This window comes from Aotus nancymaae, unplaced genomic scaffold, assembly GCF_030222135.1.
Source record: "Aotus nancymaae isolate 86718 unplaced genomic scaffold, 86718_ANA_hifiasm-v0.15.2.pri h1tg000029l, whole genome shotgun sequence".
In the NCBI taxonomy this organism is placed as follows: Eukaryota; Metazoa; Chordata; class Mammalia; order Primates; family Aotidae; genus Aotus; species Aotus nancymaae.
In genome coordinates, this window is record NW_026988442.1 from 40,824,868 (window position 1) to 40,843,069 (window position 18,202).

At 55.5% G+C, this 18,202-nt stretch overlaps 1 protein-coding gene across 2 annotated transcripts in view; it reads left to right on the forward strand.

The window, feature by feature from the left end:
• CDH4 (cadherin 4) overlaps window positions 1-18,202 on the forward strand; it is a 646,231-nt gene that overhangs the window by 602,061 nt on the left and 25,968 nt on the right. For both annotated transcript variants that reach the window (XM_064382571.1, XM_012440669.3), the window contains one exon: window positions 13,254-13,439. In XM_064382571.1, the coding sequence (XP_064238641.1) occupies window positions 13,254-13,439 (186 nt within the window). The remainder of the gene's footprint in view (window positions 1-13,253; window positions 13,440-18,202) is intronic.

An 18,202-nucleotide genomic window follows, 5' to 3' on the forward strand; every position in this document is an offset into this window, starting at 1 on the left:
AGGTGGGGATGGCCGGGCTCTCCCTCTGTGTCCCCGTGAACGAAAGGTGGGGATGGCCGGGCTCTCCCTCTGTGTCCCCGTGAACGAAAGGTGGGGATGGCCGGGCTCTCCCTCTGTGTCCCCGTGAACGAAAGGTGGGGATGGCCGCATTCTGCCTCTGTGTCCCCGTGAACGAAAGGTGGGGATGGCCGGGTTCTGCCTCTGTGTCCCCGTGAACGAAAGGTGGGGATGGCCGGGCTCTCCCTCTGTGTCCCCGTGAACGAAAGGTGGGGATGGCCGGGCTCTCCCTCTGTGTCGCCGTGAACGAAAGGTGGGGATGGCTGGGTTCTGCCTCTGTGTCCCCGTGAACGAAAGGTGGGGATGGCCGGGCTCTCCCTCTGTGTCCTCGTGAATGAAAGGTGGGGATGGCCGGGCTCTCCCTCTGTGTCCCCGTGAATGAAAGGTGGGGATGGCTGGGTTCTCTGAGATATTGGAGGGCAGAAGATAAACAAGGGGAATTGTGGTCCTAAATCCCAGAAATCAGAGAATCCCATCATTCCATTGCAAGCCCTACCCCTCATCTCTGGGCCCCCTTCCAAGACTCTGGGAGGCCAAGGCAGAGGCCCTACTAGACCTAACAGACCAGCCCCCGGCACTGACCAGCCCCTAGCACAGACCAGCCCCCAGCACTGACCAGCCCCCAGCACTGACCAGCACTGACCAGCCACCAGCACTGACCAGCACTGACCAGCCCCCGGCACTGACCAGCCCCCAGCACTGACCAGCACTGACCAGCCCAAAGCACTGACCAGCACTGACCAGCCCCCAGCACTGACCAGCTCTAAGCAGCCCTTGGCACTGAGCCGCCCTCGCCGCCACTGCTGACAAGCCACACCACCGTGGGTCTGCTCCTCCTGGGACTGGGGCAGAGGGTTCTGATGGCATTTATTAGAGAGACACATCTCTGTGCTCTTCCAATGGCTGAGCACAGGCTACTGCAGCCTCACGCGCCTCCCAGAGACGAGCTATTGTCCATCCTTGGTTCCAGGGGACCTCAGGCAGGTCCCAGGCCCCGGATCATGGGCAGGGCAGTAGCATCTCTTGAGGATTATGCAGATATGTCTAGGTCTCAGCCAGCGTCCACGGCACTTCCCAGTCTAACAGAGGCCGGGAGACGATCTGCAGTCTGCTGCACTGGTCAGGCTGGTGGGGTGACAGGCTAGTGGGTAGATGATGGACGGATGACCCTAGCAGGGAGGCTGTCCGTCCACCCTGGTGTGGCTTTTCCAGGTGACAGGGTCACATGGTCATGGGGAAGGGGTGTCCATTACTACTCGGGGTTAGGATGGCCCTTGGTGTGTCCTCCTGGAGACGGGTATGGGATGGAGTCCCAGGACACTGTCCATGCCTCGCCATGGGATGGAGCGGGCAGAGGGGCCAGCAGGATGGTGAAGGCCGGCCGTGCTGCCGCACATGCCACCAGGCTATTTTTACCAAGCCTAATCAAGAACAATCAGCAGAAGCTACAGAGATCCAGGGGATTTGCGTGATCCAATTCTGAGTCCTAAATGTTAATTAAAAGTTATTTTCCCTTCACTGGCTCTGAGCACGGCTGCACTGCCCATGTGAGGCTGAGTGGGGACCCTCGGCCCTCAGCACTCTCTCAGGTGAGCTAGAGGCTGGTGGCCACAGAGGACACAAGCTTCAGACCCTGCCCCAAGGCCTATTACACACCCACGGGTCCTGGAGTGAAGGTCTCAGGGACAGTCCCAGCCAGCACAGAGACCCTGGAGACCTGGCGTCGCAGGCCTTCCTCCAGCCCATCCCTCCCCGCCCACGCACACACCCACAGGGAGGGCCCCAGGAGTCAGGAAGCCCAGCACTGACCCTCCTCTTGGTCCTTGCCAGCTGTGTAGCCAAGGGCGGATAGTCCAACCTCTCTGAGCAGCAGAATTTCATCCCGCTTTCCACCTGAAATTAATCCCGTCTCCAGGTGTCGTCAGCAGCACTGCTGATCTATTTGAAAGTTTAACACTTCCGTGATATAAATTCGCTCTAAAAATGCCACGGTGGTGCCCCAGACCCCCATCCCAGGGGCACAGAGCTGGGCAGTGAGCAGATAAGGCTCCAGCTTTAACAGACCTGGCGTCCTGACCCGTCTCGGCCTTTCACAGGTGAGGGGTTTGCAGCAACGTCACAAAAACCTTCTCAGCCCAGTTTCCCCAGCTGTTAAAAGAAGAGGGAGGTGGAAATGATCAAGGTGTATCATTGTTGTAGTTTAAAATGCATACATGATAAGACACATTTTGCTTTTACTGTATGTTTTTTGTGAAGGATCGATTCCCCATCCCAAGGCAAAGGTGAATAAAACCAGGCTACATATTCGTTAAATAAAGAGGGAAGGGAGTGGTGTGGTTCCCTGCAGGGTCTGCGAGGGCAGGATGAGCGGATGCCCAGTACTCAGGATGCGCCTGGCTGGCCAGTGCCTAGTTATCACAGTTGATGTGTAAATACAGATTGTTCTCTCGACGGGGTTAAAAATGGCTTTGCCAGGCAGGACACAATGGCTCACGCCTGTAATCCCAGCACTTTGTTAGGCCAAGGTGGGCGGATCACAAGGTCAGGAGTTCGAGACCAGCCTGGCCAACATGGTGAAACCCCCATCTCTACTAAAAATACAAAAATTAGCTGGACATGGTGATGGATGCCTGTAATCCCAGCTACTCGGGAGGCTAAGGCAGGAGAATCACTTGAACCCAGGGGGCACAGATTGCAGTGAGGCAATATCACGCCACTGCACTCCAGCCTGGGCAACAGAGCGAAACTCCATCAAAAAAGGGGGGTTTTGCCAGAGGCAGGGGTGTCAGCTGAATTCAGGAGCCCTGGGGTCTGTGGCTCTGTGGCCCCCACGTTGTTGAGATCCTTCTGGAAGCTCCTGTCCCACGCCACCCAAGGATGCACCTGCAGTCCTTCCTCGGGAGTGGCCAGCCTGGCCGGGTGGAAGGGCAGCCCCAGCTCTGCAGGGTAGGCGGCCCCCTGGCCAGCATCAACACCTTCCAGGGGACTGGCTGGGCTGGTCCGAGCAGCTCTTACCCACAGATCCCCAGCCCCTCCAGCCTGGCGGCGTGCCCCCTCTGGCCAAGCCCTGTGAGTCCCTGACTTCTGCAGGAGAAGGGAGAAATTACGATTCAGCGTGAGTCCCTGAGCATAAGAATTTGGCATCTTAAAATCAGAATGGACTCAGTGCCCTTAAGTATGCCTGGGTGCGCAGTGCAAGCCTCGGCCATAAATAATTAATCGGAGCCAGCTTTTCTGAGCACAGAGGTGGCAGCCACAGGGACCAGGAGCTCTCCCTCACCCCCCGACAACATCACCTCTCGCCTCCTTGCTCCTCCCACCGGGGATGGCTTCCCAGAGACAGCTGCGGAAAGGGCACTCCTGGGAGCCCAAGCCTGGGCCCACCCTGGAGCAGGGACCAATAGGACATGGGCCCAGAGATGTGGAGGAGCTGCGGACTGGGAAGGACAAGGCAGGGACACAAAGACACCTGAAGTCCCTCGGCCTGGGGGTCAAGACTTCCATCCTCCAGGCCACAGTGCTCCCGCCAGAATCTCAGATCTCCCTGGACCCCACCTGTCCAGGCTTTACAGGAGAGGCAGGGCCCAGGGGCCAGGAGTGGGCCCTGAGCCAGACTCTCCAGCTTCAAGCCTGGCTCCACAACTGACCAGCTGCTGACCTTGGGCAAGTTCCACAGCCTTCTGTGCCTCAGTTTCCTAATCTGTTCCTCTGCCTGATGGGTGTGTGAGGACTGAACGTTCCCAGGCATCAGTCCCTCGGCAGCGTACCTGACTCAGAGAAGGACCCAATGAGTAGGACAGCAAGACTGTGGAACTTGTAGCTGCCATATGATTAATAACAACGATCGGCAGCAATTGTGTTCTTCACCCTGGCACACCCTGGCACAGACAGGCCTTTGACGGGAGCTGCTGGAGCTGTGCTCTGAGCCGGGGCAAGAAGATGGGTGAATCTCTGTGTCCTTTCAGGGAAGGGAGCAAGCCAACCTGGTCTGTGGACCCAAAAGCCGGGGAAAGGGGCTTTCACGTTAATTTTTAGCTAAGTGGCTGGACTTTTCCCTCAGGCAGGCGTCGCAGTGAGCACTTTTTTGTGCACTGTTTATTTGTTCTTCAGTAGCAGCGCTCCAGGTGGGACCTGCCGGCTCCCCCCACCCCCGAAGCTCTTGTCTGTAAAGGGAGGAGGAGCAGGAAGGAACCGCCTGCAACTTCTTTCTGGTTACAAGAGCCTCGGGTCCAACCATTCTGATTTCTGAACTCAGAGCCCAGCAGAAATTATCATTGTTTTACGGGGTAGGAAACTAAATTACAAAAAGCAAATACATTGTAACGTCCAAAGGAGCTGCGGTTTGTAGGTTTACACTGTCAGTTTTCCAGGGCGAGCAATCACAGAATGGAGGAACTGCGGCCGACTGGGTCCCTAGGTGGCTGCCCTGTGGCGGGTACAGCAGACTGCACCCAGGCCGACAGGAGCGTTGGGGCCGGCGCTCCCCTGTGCAGTGATGGAGATGGATCCGCTGAGCTCCAGCTGGGCAAGAGCACCAGGCTTGAGCGCTTCCCTCCGATTCGATGCCCTTGTCCACACCGGGCTCAAGCCAGGAGAAGCAGCGCCCAACACCCGCTGGCTGGAGCGTCAAGGCCTCGGGACCAGCTGACACTTCTGAGCACGCAGCCACCCCAATGAAAGCATCCATGCTGTGCTGGCCCATGGGGCTGGGGTAATGAGGGCGGCAGCAGAGACCTATTTCTGCTCATTCAGATCTGCTCCGTGGGAAGAGGCAAATGAGGTCCTGAGCCTTCCAGGGGACAAAGCCGGACCTCGGTGGCACTGCTGTCCATCAGAGGTGGAAGCAAAGTTTGCGGTCAGCCGTGGCTCATTTTTATGAGATACTGAGTCACCGCCACTAGTCTAGTTGCCAGAAAACAAGACGTGGGAGGGACAGACAAAAATTAAGTACAGCAGAGAGTCACCAAGATGCAGTCCTGTGTGTCACCCCTGAGGACCCGCCTGGAGCCGAGGGCGCCTTCTGGCTTCCAGCAGCTGATGGAAATTCAAACAGTGACATGCTCAGTCCTTGGAGTTTCAAATCGCGAAGGGCAGTTCCCTGACAGGCATGGGTGCTTCACAGACGGCCGTTTTCAGAGCAGGTCAGTCAGCACAAATGGATGAGCAATGGAGAGACAGAAAAAGTCCAGCCCGGGGCCTCTGGAACCAGGACCCCGGGGGCCTCCATTCAAGGAGGAGCAGCCTCACTCTGCCCTTCACCAGCCACAGAGACCCTTGGGCTATGGGCAGTGCCCTAAATGCCAGCCATGCCCCGGGGCACGTGGCCACCGCCCAGCAGAACCGCTCCTGGGCTCATTCCAGGAGTGCAAGGACTGATCCACAGATGGTGCGCAGGCCCCACTTTCCCCGGGATTTGCACGCAAATGAGTGGCCATCGACGGAGGGGCCAGCACATCTTTTCTCAAAGGTTAGGAGAGTGAATGTTTCCACTTCGGGTGCCAGGAGGTCTCCATGGCAACCCCACACCTCCACCATTGTAGGACAAAAATAGCCACAGAGAAAACACACGCGAGTGGGCGTCGCCACATCCCAATAAAACTTTATTTACAAAAGCAAGCGAGGGACACATTCAGGCCACAGGCTTGTTGTCAAGCCCTGACTTCGCCACGGCAAAGAGGCTACAGTGGTGTCGTTTTGGGAATATTTGAAGGAGGAAGATTCTAGCATAGCACACATCACCCACCTGTCTCAGAGAGCTGATTAAAAATCTCACACACTGCAGAGGTGGCACAGGTCCATAGTTCCAGCTATTTGGGAGGCCAAGGCAGGAGGATCACTTGAGCCCAGGAGTTCAAGGCTGCAGCGAGCTGTGATCGTGCCACTACACTCCAACCTGGGCAATAGCGCAAGACCCTGTCTCAAAAAAACTGTCACACAGAGTCTTAGCGTTGGATTAAAAAGTAAATGTCTTACAAAACTTCCCATGCCACATGCCAGGCTTATTCACTACGTTTGCATATTCATTCATTCATTCATTTCACTGCCCACTGGGCACTCCCTACACCAGGACAGTCACAGCCCCTGCCCCTCAGAGGTTAGTCTACATATTTAAAATCTGTGAGGCCGGGCGCGGTTGCTCACGCCTGTAATCCCAGCCCTTTGAGAGGCCAAGACAGGTGGATCACCTGAGGTCAGGTGTTCAAGACCAGCCTAGCCAACATGGTGAAATCTTGTCTGTATAAAAATAGAAAAATTAGCTGGGCTTGGTGCTGTGTACCTGCGGTCCCAGCTACTCGCAAGGCTGAGGCAGGAGAATCACTTGAACACGGGAGGTAAAGTTGGAGTGAGTTAGATCGTGCCACTGCACTCCAGCCTGGGCGACAGAAGAGAAGCCGTCTCCAAAAGGAAAAATAATGTGTAAATGTACATATTTTATTTCTGTGGATTTTGGTTTTTCCAAGTTTTCTACCATGAGCAATTGTTCTGCATTCACGGGTGTATAATGTCCTGTTCCAAACAAAAACCGTGAAGGTCACCTCGCAAGACAAGCAGGCTGTGGGGCCAAGAGGCTGCCCCAGGGGACCCAGTGCAGTCCCAGCCTCCCTTCCCCACCATAGTGCCCCAGCCTCCCTTCCCACCATAGTGGCCCAGCCTCCCTTCCCACCACTGGCCCAGCCTCCCTTCCCCACCACAGTGCCCCAGCCTCCCTTCCCACCACTGGCCCAGCCTCCCTTCCCCACCATAGTGCCCCAGCCTCCCTTCCCACCACTGGCCCAGCCTCCCTTTCCCACCATAGTGCCCCAGCCTCCCTTCCCACCATAGTGGCCCAGCCTCCCTTCCCACCACTGGCCCAGCCTCCCTTCCCCACCACAGTGCCCCAGCCTCCCTTCCCACCGCAGTGGCCCAGCCTCCCTTCCCCACTGCAGTGGCCCAGCCTCCCTTCCCACCGCAGTGGCCTTGGGCAGGTTGCCTTCTAGAGCCTCAGTTTCATCACCTACAAAAAGGGAACAATAGTATAATCCCTTCTGCCCTTGCTCCCAAAATGCTGCCATTCTGCGTCCCTGGGGTTGTCACCAGCATGAGCCCCTCTCTGGGACAGGCCTGTCCCCTCTCTGCTCCTGCCTGCTGCCAGCTGTTCTGCATTTCTGCTCTTGCACATATGGCTTTGAAGGCATCTGAGTGGCCACACCTGGGACTTCTCCCCAGCTAGCGTCCTGTGGTCTGGCCCCAACAGGGTACATACAGCAGCCAGTCCTGAGTGCGGGCTGCAGGGCCCACACCCCTACCCACGCCGAGCTGGCAGGAGCTGTCATGGGGGCCTCCGCTGGGGATTGAACATTTGGGGCATGAGGATTAGCATGGTGGCGACTCACTGGAAGGGGCACGAGGGTGCCAGGGGCTGCAGCTCTCTCAGGGGGCTCCCAGCCCTCTGGGTACCTGGAGGCCATGGTCATGGGGCATGGGCACCCCCAGGTAGCTGCTGAGAACTGAGAGGGCCTGGGATGGGGTGCGCCCTGTGCCCTGCCTGGGGCCTCTCCGGCAGCTTCTCTTCCTTCTCTCCCCTGCTCCCCTTCTGTCTTGATGAAACGCCTGACTGGGCTGGAGCCCTCACACCTACCCGCCGCAGTCAGCTTCATCTGCACCATGTCCCCACAGAACCCACCCTAGCCTTGGTCATCACAGCAGCAGGTGGGCACCGACCCTGTGCCAGGTGCTGCATCGAGTGCCCTGCCTGTGCCAGCCCACGTGACCGCACAGCCTCCTGAAGAATGGAGTCCCTCCTCCCCATGTCACAGAGGGGACGGACTTCCTGTGGGGAACAAATCTTCCCTGATGCTCCCTCCCACGTGGCCGCTTGCCATGTGGCAGATGCCAGACTTCCCCTGAGGGCAGGACCACCACTGTAGCTCCAGCACAAGTGCCTTGGAGGCCCCAGGGTCTTGCTGGACATTGTATGGACGGGGCCTGGCCCCTCGGACCTGACCACCCGCTGACATCATAAGGAAACAGCTGGGTGGGCTTTTCCTGAAACAGCAGCCGTGCTGCAGGGTTCCTGCCCAAATCCTCCTCTGTGTGAATGGAGCCTTCCCCTGGGAACCTCACCGTTTCTGCCTCGGTGCTGGGATTGTGCTGGACGGCCCTCATCAGAAGGCAAAATCCTCCTGCCCCTCGGGATGGGTGCACAGTTGAATTCTAGATTACAGTCCCGGCAAGAAATTCCACGCCGATGCGCTTAAAATTCTTTCTTTCCCAGATACCTGCCTTTTCATCCCAAGAGGCCTGAGAGGCTTTCCTTGTGTTGGAAAATCTGACAAAATTAAATGTAAAAGTCATTATGGCTGGGGTAAGGTTAATAAGAGAATCCTAAACCAGATTTATCAGCTAAGACCTTCTTTGTGAACCTTTATTAAACTTGCATAAGTTAGAATAGACTCTTCATATAAACTTCACTCAGAAGTCTGCACGGGGACGGACACAGAGCCCGCCACGTCCCTCCTCAGAAGGATGGGAGCAAGTGAGGAGGGGTCAGACAGGTCCTTGCTAAAACGGCAGATGACACCAGGACCCACCTAGTCATGTAAGCAGAGGCAGATGCTCCGGAGGATGTGAGGAACCACGAAACCCAACGGGCCAGGAGCACCAGGCACGGCTGCTCCACAGGGAGGGCGCCCTCCTGCCCCCACCACCAGGCACAGAGCCTCGCCCCCACCTTCTGCCTCTGCAGCTCGCCAGGATCAGGCCCTCTCCACCTCTCCTCTGAACCACAGACACGAAGGTGCATGTGGCTGGCAGGTCCTAGCTCACCTACCTGGCTGTGGCTGTAGAGAAGGCCGGGAAAGTGGATTTCTGTAAAATAAGGAAGGGAATTCAGAAGGTGCAGGGGAGCCAGGAAGCCTCACCAATGACCACTACACTGACCCTGGCAACTACAACAAAAAGAGAGCAGCTCATCTCACAAGAGCTGAGAAGTCTTAGAAAAGCTCCCTTCAGGCGTGGCTGGATCTAGGCTCCACCAGCTCACCATGACGCTTCCCTGGGTCATGCTTCCTGCAGCTGGCTTTGTTCCCAGGCTGAGAATGGTGGCTCCCACCCAACCCAACACCTTCAGATTCATGTGGTTACCATGCCCAGGCCAGACGCAGGGGCCACCGGAACTGAGCCATAATTGGCTGACCCAGGTCATGAGCCTATTTCAAACCAGTCATTGAGGCAGGGGCCTCAGGGGCAGAGAACAAGGATCTGAACCATTTTCAGGGAAGGACCTGATAGTATTTTCATCTGTTGTCAGGCTGTCTCTATTGCCCTGACTCAATACCACTGCTGGGGCAGGAAAGCAGCCACAGGTGATATGTAAATGAAGGGGGTGTGGCTGGGTGTTAATAAAACTTTATTTATAAAAATAGGCTTCAGGCCAATGCCACACTAGACCAAGCTGCCCAGAGTGCTTCATCCCACCAAGCCCTTAAGGAAACTTGGGGATGACATGGCTGCAGGACCAGAGTGGGGTGATCCTGGTCAAACCTCCCTCAGAATCTAAAGGCCCGAAGCTACCGAGGGCTGCCACGCAGCTCCCAGGGGATGCCAGCAGATTTTCCTTGGAGGAAGTTCTGAGAAGCAACCCCAAGATTCAAGCAGGCTTCTTTGGGGGCACAGTGGTGTCCCCAGCAGAAGGAGTGGCCCTGGGTCAGGTGTCAGAGGCCAGCGGTGTGAGGGGGCTGTGGGTTCAGGGCATCTCTGGAGAGGGCTCAGGGTCCCAGGACCTGGCACATTTTGCAAACTTAGATCCCACGGTTGGGGAGCTCACTGGCCTTGAGTCCTCCACCAGCCACTGCCAGGCTCACCTGCCTGCCTCACTGCACTGATGGGGCGGGACGCCCTCCTCCCCGCCCCAGGCCTGCAAAGCTCCCCCCGCCCTGGGGCCCTCGCACTAACACCTCTACCTGGAGATGGCCCCAGCAGGGAGTGCATAACATGGCTCAGCTGCTGCCTCCCCTGAGGACGCCAGGAGGGATGGTCGCCTCCACCTCACAGCTCTGTCCCACTCCCAGCTCCCCTGGGCACCAGGTCAGCCCCTAGGCCCACTGCAGTGCAGCCCTGGCTGAGGAGGGCTGCCCCTCCCACCCCGTCCCTGGCCCTCCTGAAACTTGTTCACAGGCCTCAGCGAAGCTCCCCTGAGTGTCCCCCGCAGCGGTCCTCTGCCTGGGGCCTGGCCGCGCAGCACCCCGCACTGCCGCAGCCTCAGCAAGGGCTGTCCTTTCTCACACCCGAGGACCGCAGTGCTGAGGCCAGGCAGGCAGCCCACTGCACCCCACTCCCAGGCACATTCACCCCCAGAACACACACCTTGGATCCCCAGCTATGGCCTGCATAACCCCTCCCATCCCCCCGGCGGGCACTGTCCCCCCATGCCATGATGCTGTGCGATGCAGTGTGTCCCTGTCCGTTGGGGGACCATCTGACCCCTGGGCAGCTCAAAACGTGATGAAGGGAAGATGGAGTGAGTCCCGAAGCTCCCTCCTCTAGGGCGAGATCAGCCTCTCCAGGCCTCCCCGGGTTCCCAGCGGCAGCTTCCAGGCTCCAGCCACCTGGCTCAGGAGCAGAGACAGCAAGGGGATTCCACCCCACGTGGACGTCGGGAGCGGTGGAGGCAGCAACTGTCCACTCCAGAGTTTAACAAAGACAGTTCCTCCGGATCCCAAGGTGAGCTCTTCTGCGGCCGAGTGTGGCCGTGTGAGGAGGGCCCAGCTCCACAGACGTGGCTGAGATCCCACTTTGGGTAAATCCACAGTTTTTCTTCCTAACAAGGTGATTGTTTTGGGGTGATCACCTGCAGGTGACAGGCGGGGCCGTTCGTACCAGACCTGGAGCTGGGCCAGGCTGCAGGGTTTTCAGCCGAGCTTAGAGTCCCAGGCCGAGGAGGCTGATTAAAGGACTTTCTCTGAGCCTTTGAAATACAGGGAAAGGACGCAGCACTCGTCGGCACTAAACTGGAATATTTTTCCATCCTTGACGGGGGAGCCCCAGTGGTGTCTGAATTCTGCTGCTGTCTCTGTCCTTTTTAGAATGCTGACACAGCTCCTGCCTGGGAAAGGGAAGCAGCATAGTTCATTTCTGTGCATTTGTATGAAGGCCATCACTCACTCCTTCATTCACTGATGAGAGGCCAGGCCTTGGGCCAGCAGGGACCCTGTACACCTGACGTCATTGTCCACGGGTCTGACAGGGCCTCCACGCTCACCACAGATGCGCGCTGAAGGGGCGCTGGTGGGTCGGGTGAATCTGCGCTGTCTCTTGGCCTCCGTTCACACCAGCTCTGTGACTCTGGGCACAGACCGAGCACCTCAGGGCCTCTGTGCAGCACCCACCTATGGCAGATGTGGTTTGCTGGCTGCCTGATGCCCCTTTCCCACCTCTTCTCCGTTTCCCACCTCACAAGGCTCCATTCTTTGGGCTCATGGTGGCCAGGGGACATCGCCCTGGCCAACAGAGCATTGGCACAAGTCAGCTGGGGAGGGACACTCCAGGAAGACTCTTTCTTACTGAAGGGACAGCTGTGTGTCTCAGGCAGCCAGAGGGTCAGGCCAAGCTGTAGGGTCCTGACCACAGGAGGCTGGGGAAGGATAGAGCCCCACCCCGACAGGCCCAGCCACCAGCAGCCCTGGAAGGTCAGGCTCCCAGGTTCAGGCCACCACAGTGCCAGTTTCTGTTTGCTGCACCCGAGGGCTCCTCCCTACTGCTAGCTGAGGGCAGGTGTGAAGGTGGCCCAAGTGAGGTCCCCGACACCCTTCCAGCCTTGTTTTAACCTGATCACCTCTTGAGATCACCATCTCCAAATACAGTCACACTCTGAGGTCGTGGGGGTCTAGGGCTTCAAACATAAAAATTTCAGGACATGCCATTCAGCCCCTAACATTGCCCCAATGCAGGACACAGGGCTTCTCACCTGTAACGCCCCGGCGTCTGTCCTGGGAGGAAGGGTTTGTGATCACAGGACCGTCACATCACGCAGCACTTCTCAGCCATCTCAGCTGCACACAGCAACGCAAAGGAATCCCAGATCCACAGTGCTGAGCAGCAGAAGCCAGACACAAGTGCTGGAAGGTTCCGTCCACGTAAAGGACAAACCCAGGTGAACTCATCTGTGACACCAGAAGTCAGTGTGAGCTTACGTGGTTCCTACAGCAAATGGCCACAAACTCGGGGCTTGAAACAACAGGAATTTATTCTGTCAGTCTGAAATCATCAGGAATGTATTCCTTCAGTCTGAAATCACCGGCAATTTATTCCATCAGTCTGAAATCACCAGGAATGTATTCCATCAGTCTGAAATCACCGGGAATTTATTCCATCAGTCCGAAATCACCAGGAATTTATTCCGTCAGTCCGAAATCACCGGGAATTTATTCCGTCAGTCCGAAATCACCGGGAATTTATTCCGTCAGTCTGAAATCACCGGGAATTTATTCTGTCACTCTGAAATCAGCAGGGTCTTGCTCCCTCTAAAGACTCCAGGGAGAACCCTCCCTGCCTCTTCCGGGTTCTGGGTCCGCCCTGGTTTCCTGGGGATGTGGCCGTACCACTCCAGTCTCTGCCCCGTCTCCCATGGCCTTCCCCTCTGAACGTGTCCGGGTCTTTTCTTCTTTGTGAAATCCCCTCTGCCTCTTCTGAAGATGCATGTGGTGGCATTCAGCTCCCACCTGGATAATCCAGCAAAACCTTCATCTCATCTCAGAACCCTTACCTCCATCGCCTCTTCTCCCTGTAAGGTGACATTTCCAAGGACTGAGATGTGGCCACATCTTTGGGGCCACCATCAAGCCAGGACAGGTGGAAACTTTGGGACCTGGAAGGGGTCTGGGGTGGGGACTGGGAATGAAAATAAGCGCCCATTGTTGAAGCTGCTCTGTCAGTGGCCCTCTGCCGTGGCCCTCTGCCGTGGCCGTGGGCTGACGCGCCTGCCAGGCAAGCCTGAACACCTGCCTCCGTGGGCCCCGTGTGGCTGTGCTACGTATGAGGTGCACGCTCCTGTGCACCCCCAAGCAGCCTGTCATCTCTGAGTCCTGATCTGGGTGCCGTTTGCACGGTGTGTTCTGTTTGTGAACGTTCACTGAGCTGTACACATGTGCTACATACACTTCTCTGTGCATATTTACACTTAACGCAGGCTTGGAACATTCTTTCCTTCCATTTTGCAGTTTGCAGGGGAGGTCCCCGAAAACCGTGTGGAGACCGTGGTCGCAAACCTCACCGTGATGGACCGAGATCAGCCGCACTCGCCAAACTGGAATGCCGTTTACCGCATCATCAGTGGGGATCCCTCCGGCCACTTCAGCGTCCGCACAGACCCCGTCACCAACGAGGGCATGGTCACCGTGGTGAAGGTGCGTACTTTTCTCACACCCTGCCAGGCACCCCGAGTTCTGCCACCTGCACACTCCCTGGGACCAAACAGGAGTGATACTTGGTATAAAGTTAGTGTGCCCCTAATATCCAAGGGCAGAGGCAGGTAACCCAACCTGCTGGAGTCGAAGACAACCTTCACAAGGACCAGTCGTGTGACCTTCAGGGGCTTGGCAGAGTCCCCCAAAATACCCTCCTATTTCCTTCCTGACATCTATATATTTCCCCTGCCCCTTAATCTAGTAATGGGTGAATTTCACTATTATAATTCCCAATGTTAAACCATCTTTGCATTCCTGAGATAGAGCCCACTGAGTAGTGAGGTAATCTTTTGTAACATATTGAAGAATTTGTTTTGCTGATATTTAAAGTTTTCCATGTACTTTTCTGGGTGATTTAGGCTTATGGCTTTCCTTTCCCATAGCGTCCTCATCTGGGTTTTGCTATCAAGGTTACAGACTAATCTCAAGAGATGTGCTGGGAAGTGTACCTTTGTTCTCTGTCCCGGAGGCGGGTCATGGGATGCTGTAATGATCTGCCTGTGGAATTTTAGTCACACTGTGCTGTGAGGCTGTTGAGTAGCTGTGGATTTTGTCTTTTTGATTGTGATTCTTTCTGTTTTTGAGACAGATCTGTTTGTAACTGCTGGTTCAATTTCTTTTGATGGTTTTGGTCAGATGTGTTTTTCTAGAAAAGTGTCCATTTAATCTAAATTTTCAAATGGACTTATAAAGTCCTAGTCCTGTCATTATAGTAGTAGTGATTCAATCTTCTAACCTAAGTCTTTTTCTACACTTATAATTCATATTCCCCCAGAAAGGCAGATGTAAATTGTATAATAACACTTAGCGTTCATTTACAATGTAGTATGAAGAATTTGCAGCCGTTGTCCCAGAGCAATTCTGAATAGGACTAAGAAGAAAAGCGCGAGAGCACGTCAAACATAGTTAGAGAAAAGAGGGAAACAGAAAGGTGAGCTTAAAGCTGGATAGGCTATGCCAACGCATAAGGAAAAGCAGGTTTAATTTTGGGTTGGATCATTTAGAAATTTCTTCAGCTGCTGGGAGCAGAGACTTGACCACAGAAGTCATCAATACTCAAGAACTTTATTCTCTCAAGTAAGAGGAGTCCTGAGGTGGGCAGTTGGGGTTGATGTCACAGCTGCACAATCAGCAGAAACCCTGGCCCCTTCTATCCTCTGCTCTGCTGTGCACACCTTTCAGCTTCTAGGGCCCCCTCGTGGTCCAAAATGGCTGCTAGAGCACCAGCCATTACAAGACTTTCACAAGCAGTAGAAAATCAAAAATGGGGAAGAATAGTTTGCTCCTCCTTTATAAAGGGACCTTCCCAGAACACCTGTTCACATCTTATTGGGCAGAGTTTAGTCACCTGGCCATTCTTAGCCAGAGGAGATACTGCACGACAGTGATGGGCACATATCCCAAACTTCTCCTGAGGAAGAGGGGAGCTAGACCTCAGGAGGCCACGGGGAGGAAAGCAGGCTCTCCGGGATCTGTGTCTTTGAGACGTCAGGAGGCCACGGGGAGGAAAGCAGGCTCTCCGCGATCTGTGTCTTTTCCCAACACCCAAAGTCATCTTCTTTCTTTTCTTAATGACCCTTTTTCCAAGCAACCTGGTGAAGACCAGTTCTGCTGAAAAATCTTATGTCTCCATCATTTTTTCTTTATGAAATATTCAAACATACAGACAAGCAGAAATAATAGTAATATGAACTTCTGTACACACATCCCCTAGATTTCATTAACATTTTGCTACATTTACTAAATCTTTTTATTTTGGCTGATGTGTTTGAAAGTAAATTAATATGTCACAGCATTCCAACCCTAAACATATAAGCTTTCTTCTCCAAGAGACGCTATTTTTTCACCTGAAAGATAGTTCTTAGAGAAGAGGCAAAACACACATTTCACTTCCCCTCTAATTATGAATTTTCAGAGTGGGGCGTTAGCACAGTCGCACCCCCAGTGGCAAAGTCAGATCTGTGTGCGCAGGGACTGGGCATGGCGAGGGAAGATGTGACAAAACCTTTCTCCTTTTCTCTGGACGCATCTGACCTCGAGCTAGCGTTGTAGTGCCGGCCCCTAGAAACCACAAGGTGAACCGTCAGCTGCTTTGCTGGCAACATTGTTCATGGGAAAGTGACAGAGACCGGAGGTGACATGCAGGTGGAGGAGAGGGACGAGCCGTGAGCCCAGGGCTGGCTGGGGCCTTCCCCCGGGAGCAGTGAGCCTCGGCCCACCTCCTGCTTGTGATGCCAGGGAGGCCTCTCTGACTCCCACAGCTCGGATTCTGTGGCCTTCACAGGGAGCACCAAGAACACCCCCCAACCCCAGGAGGGCAGCACCTGGCTCGCCTGGCCTGCGCCTGGAGTGGACTGAGCCACTTCTGCAGCTGGAGCACACACAGCCCCGCCACCTTCATCAGCCCAACATAGATCAGAAAGGGCCAGAGCAAAGGAGGAAGCTTGGCTGGGTGTGGTGGGGAAACCTGACCCCTAAGGACTCCAGGGAAGGTGGCTTTCTGCCTGCCCAGCCCATAACAGGGCTGGTGGCCTCAGCCGTCTTGCACCTGCCTGGCCCTATCTGCATAGAGCATCACAGCCATAGAAGGTGAACAGCACGGCGAGCTGCAGGGAAGCACCAGCGTCCTGGAACTACATGGACCTCATGGCACTGGGCCAGGCCCTCTGCAGGCCCATGGAGCCCTCTACAGGCCCTCAGAACCTCTCTGCAGGAACCCCTCTACAGGCCCACACAACCCCTCTACAGGCCCACAGAGCCCTCTACAGGCCCACACAACCCCTCTGCAGGCCCATGGAGCCCTCTACAGGCCCTCAGAACCTCTCTGCAGGAACCCCTCTACAGGCCCACACAACCCCTCTACAGGCCCACAGAGCCCTCTACAGGCCCACACAACCCCTCTACAGGCCCACGGAGCCCTCTACAGGCCCACAGAGCCTTCTACAGGCCCACACAACCCCTCTCAGGCCCACACAACCCCTCTACAGGCCCACAGAGCCTTCTACAGGCCCACACAACCCCTCTACAGGCCCACACAACCCCTCTACAGGCCCACAGAGCCCTCTACAGGCCCACACAACCCCTCTACAGGCCCACGGAACCCCTCTACAGGCCCTCAGAACCCCTCTGCAGGAACCCCTCTACAGGTCCACGCAACCCCTCTACAGGCCCACGGAACCCCTCTACAGGCCCTCAGAACCCCTCTGCAGGAACCCCTCTACAGGTCCATGCAACCCCTCTACAGGCTCACGGAGCCCTCTACAGGCCCACACAACCCGTGCACTTGTTAACACTCCTGAGAGTGACTCTTACTGCAGGCCAATTTTCAAATGAATTTTAAAATGTGAGAAGCTGAGAGCACAGACTCCCAACCACAGTGTCCCCACAGAGTCATGGGTCGTGGTATCCTAGGTAGAATTCAACAGCAGAAACACACTTTTTCCTCTTTCTTTCATTTTTGTTTTTATTCCACATTGTGCTTTTCTCTGAAGTTTCCGTTTAGAGTCTGTGTAAGGTGCGTATTTAGTCTGGGGAGGCTTCACCTTAGAAAACATTTCCAAAACTGGTTTTGCATTCACTTCTTCATCTTTTCAGACATTCTCTTTCAGAGCAGGGGAGCAGGGTGGAGAGGAGGGGCTGGGGAGGGGCAGGTGGTGTGGGAGATAGACGGGCAGTGCAGGGACCCTGTGGCCCAGCCCACAGGAGATGCCCAGTATCTTGCAGGCATCTATTCTTGGATTCTCACACTAGCTCTTGCTCACTTACCCCTGGCATGGACCAGCCACTGAAATCTCTGTGCCTCATTTATCTCAAACATAAAGTAAGGCAAATTATGGGGCCTATGCCCAGAGGCTTATGAATCACATTGAAATAGACCCTGGATATAAAAGATTTGGGAGGGAGGATCCAAGATGGCTGAATAGGAATAGCTCTGGAGTGCAGTTCCCAGCAAGAACACCACAGAGGGCGAGCGCCCACCGCATTCCAAACACATTTTCACTGCCCACAGACCAGGGGATTCCCGGGCCGAAAATCACCACAAGTTTTCAGCACGGCGGTTTCAGCCGGTGCCAGGCTGGCCACAGAAACTCACACAAATCTGCACGGCTGTTTCAACTGGCGCCTGGAATGCCTGGGAGACAGAGCCACCCATTCAGCTGAAAGGGAGGGGGCTGAGACAGGGAACCAGGCGATCTGGCTCAGTGGGGACCACCCCACAAAACAAGCAATCTGAAACGCTCTGGATTGAGAGTTTCACAGCAAGCGCAGCTGGATCCAGGACAGTCCAGCTCATTGGGGGAAGGGCGACCACCACTCCCGAGGCAGTTCACACAGCAGCTGGGCAGAGCCTGCAGCAGCTCAGCAACACCTCTGCTGGCAGACTGTGACTAGACTACTCCGTGCAGGGCAGGGCATCTATGAAAAAAGGCAGCAACATGACAGAAACTTATAAATAAAGCCAACCTTCCTAGGACAGAGCACCTGGGAAAAGAGGTGGTTATGAGTTCCCCTGCAGCAGACTTAAAAGTACCTGCCCAGCAGCTCTGCATGGAACAATGGAGCTCCCAGCACAGCACTTGAGCTCCTATAAGGGACAGACTGTCTCCTCAAGCAACTCCCTGACCCCCGTATACCCAAAGAGACACCTCTTAAAGGACAGCTTACACCAACATCTGGCAGGTACCCTTCTGGGACGAAGATAA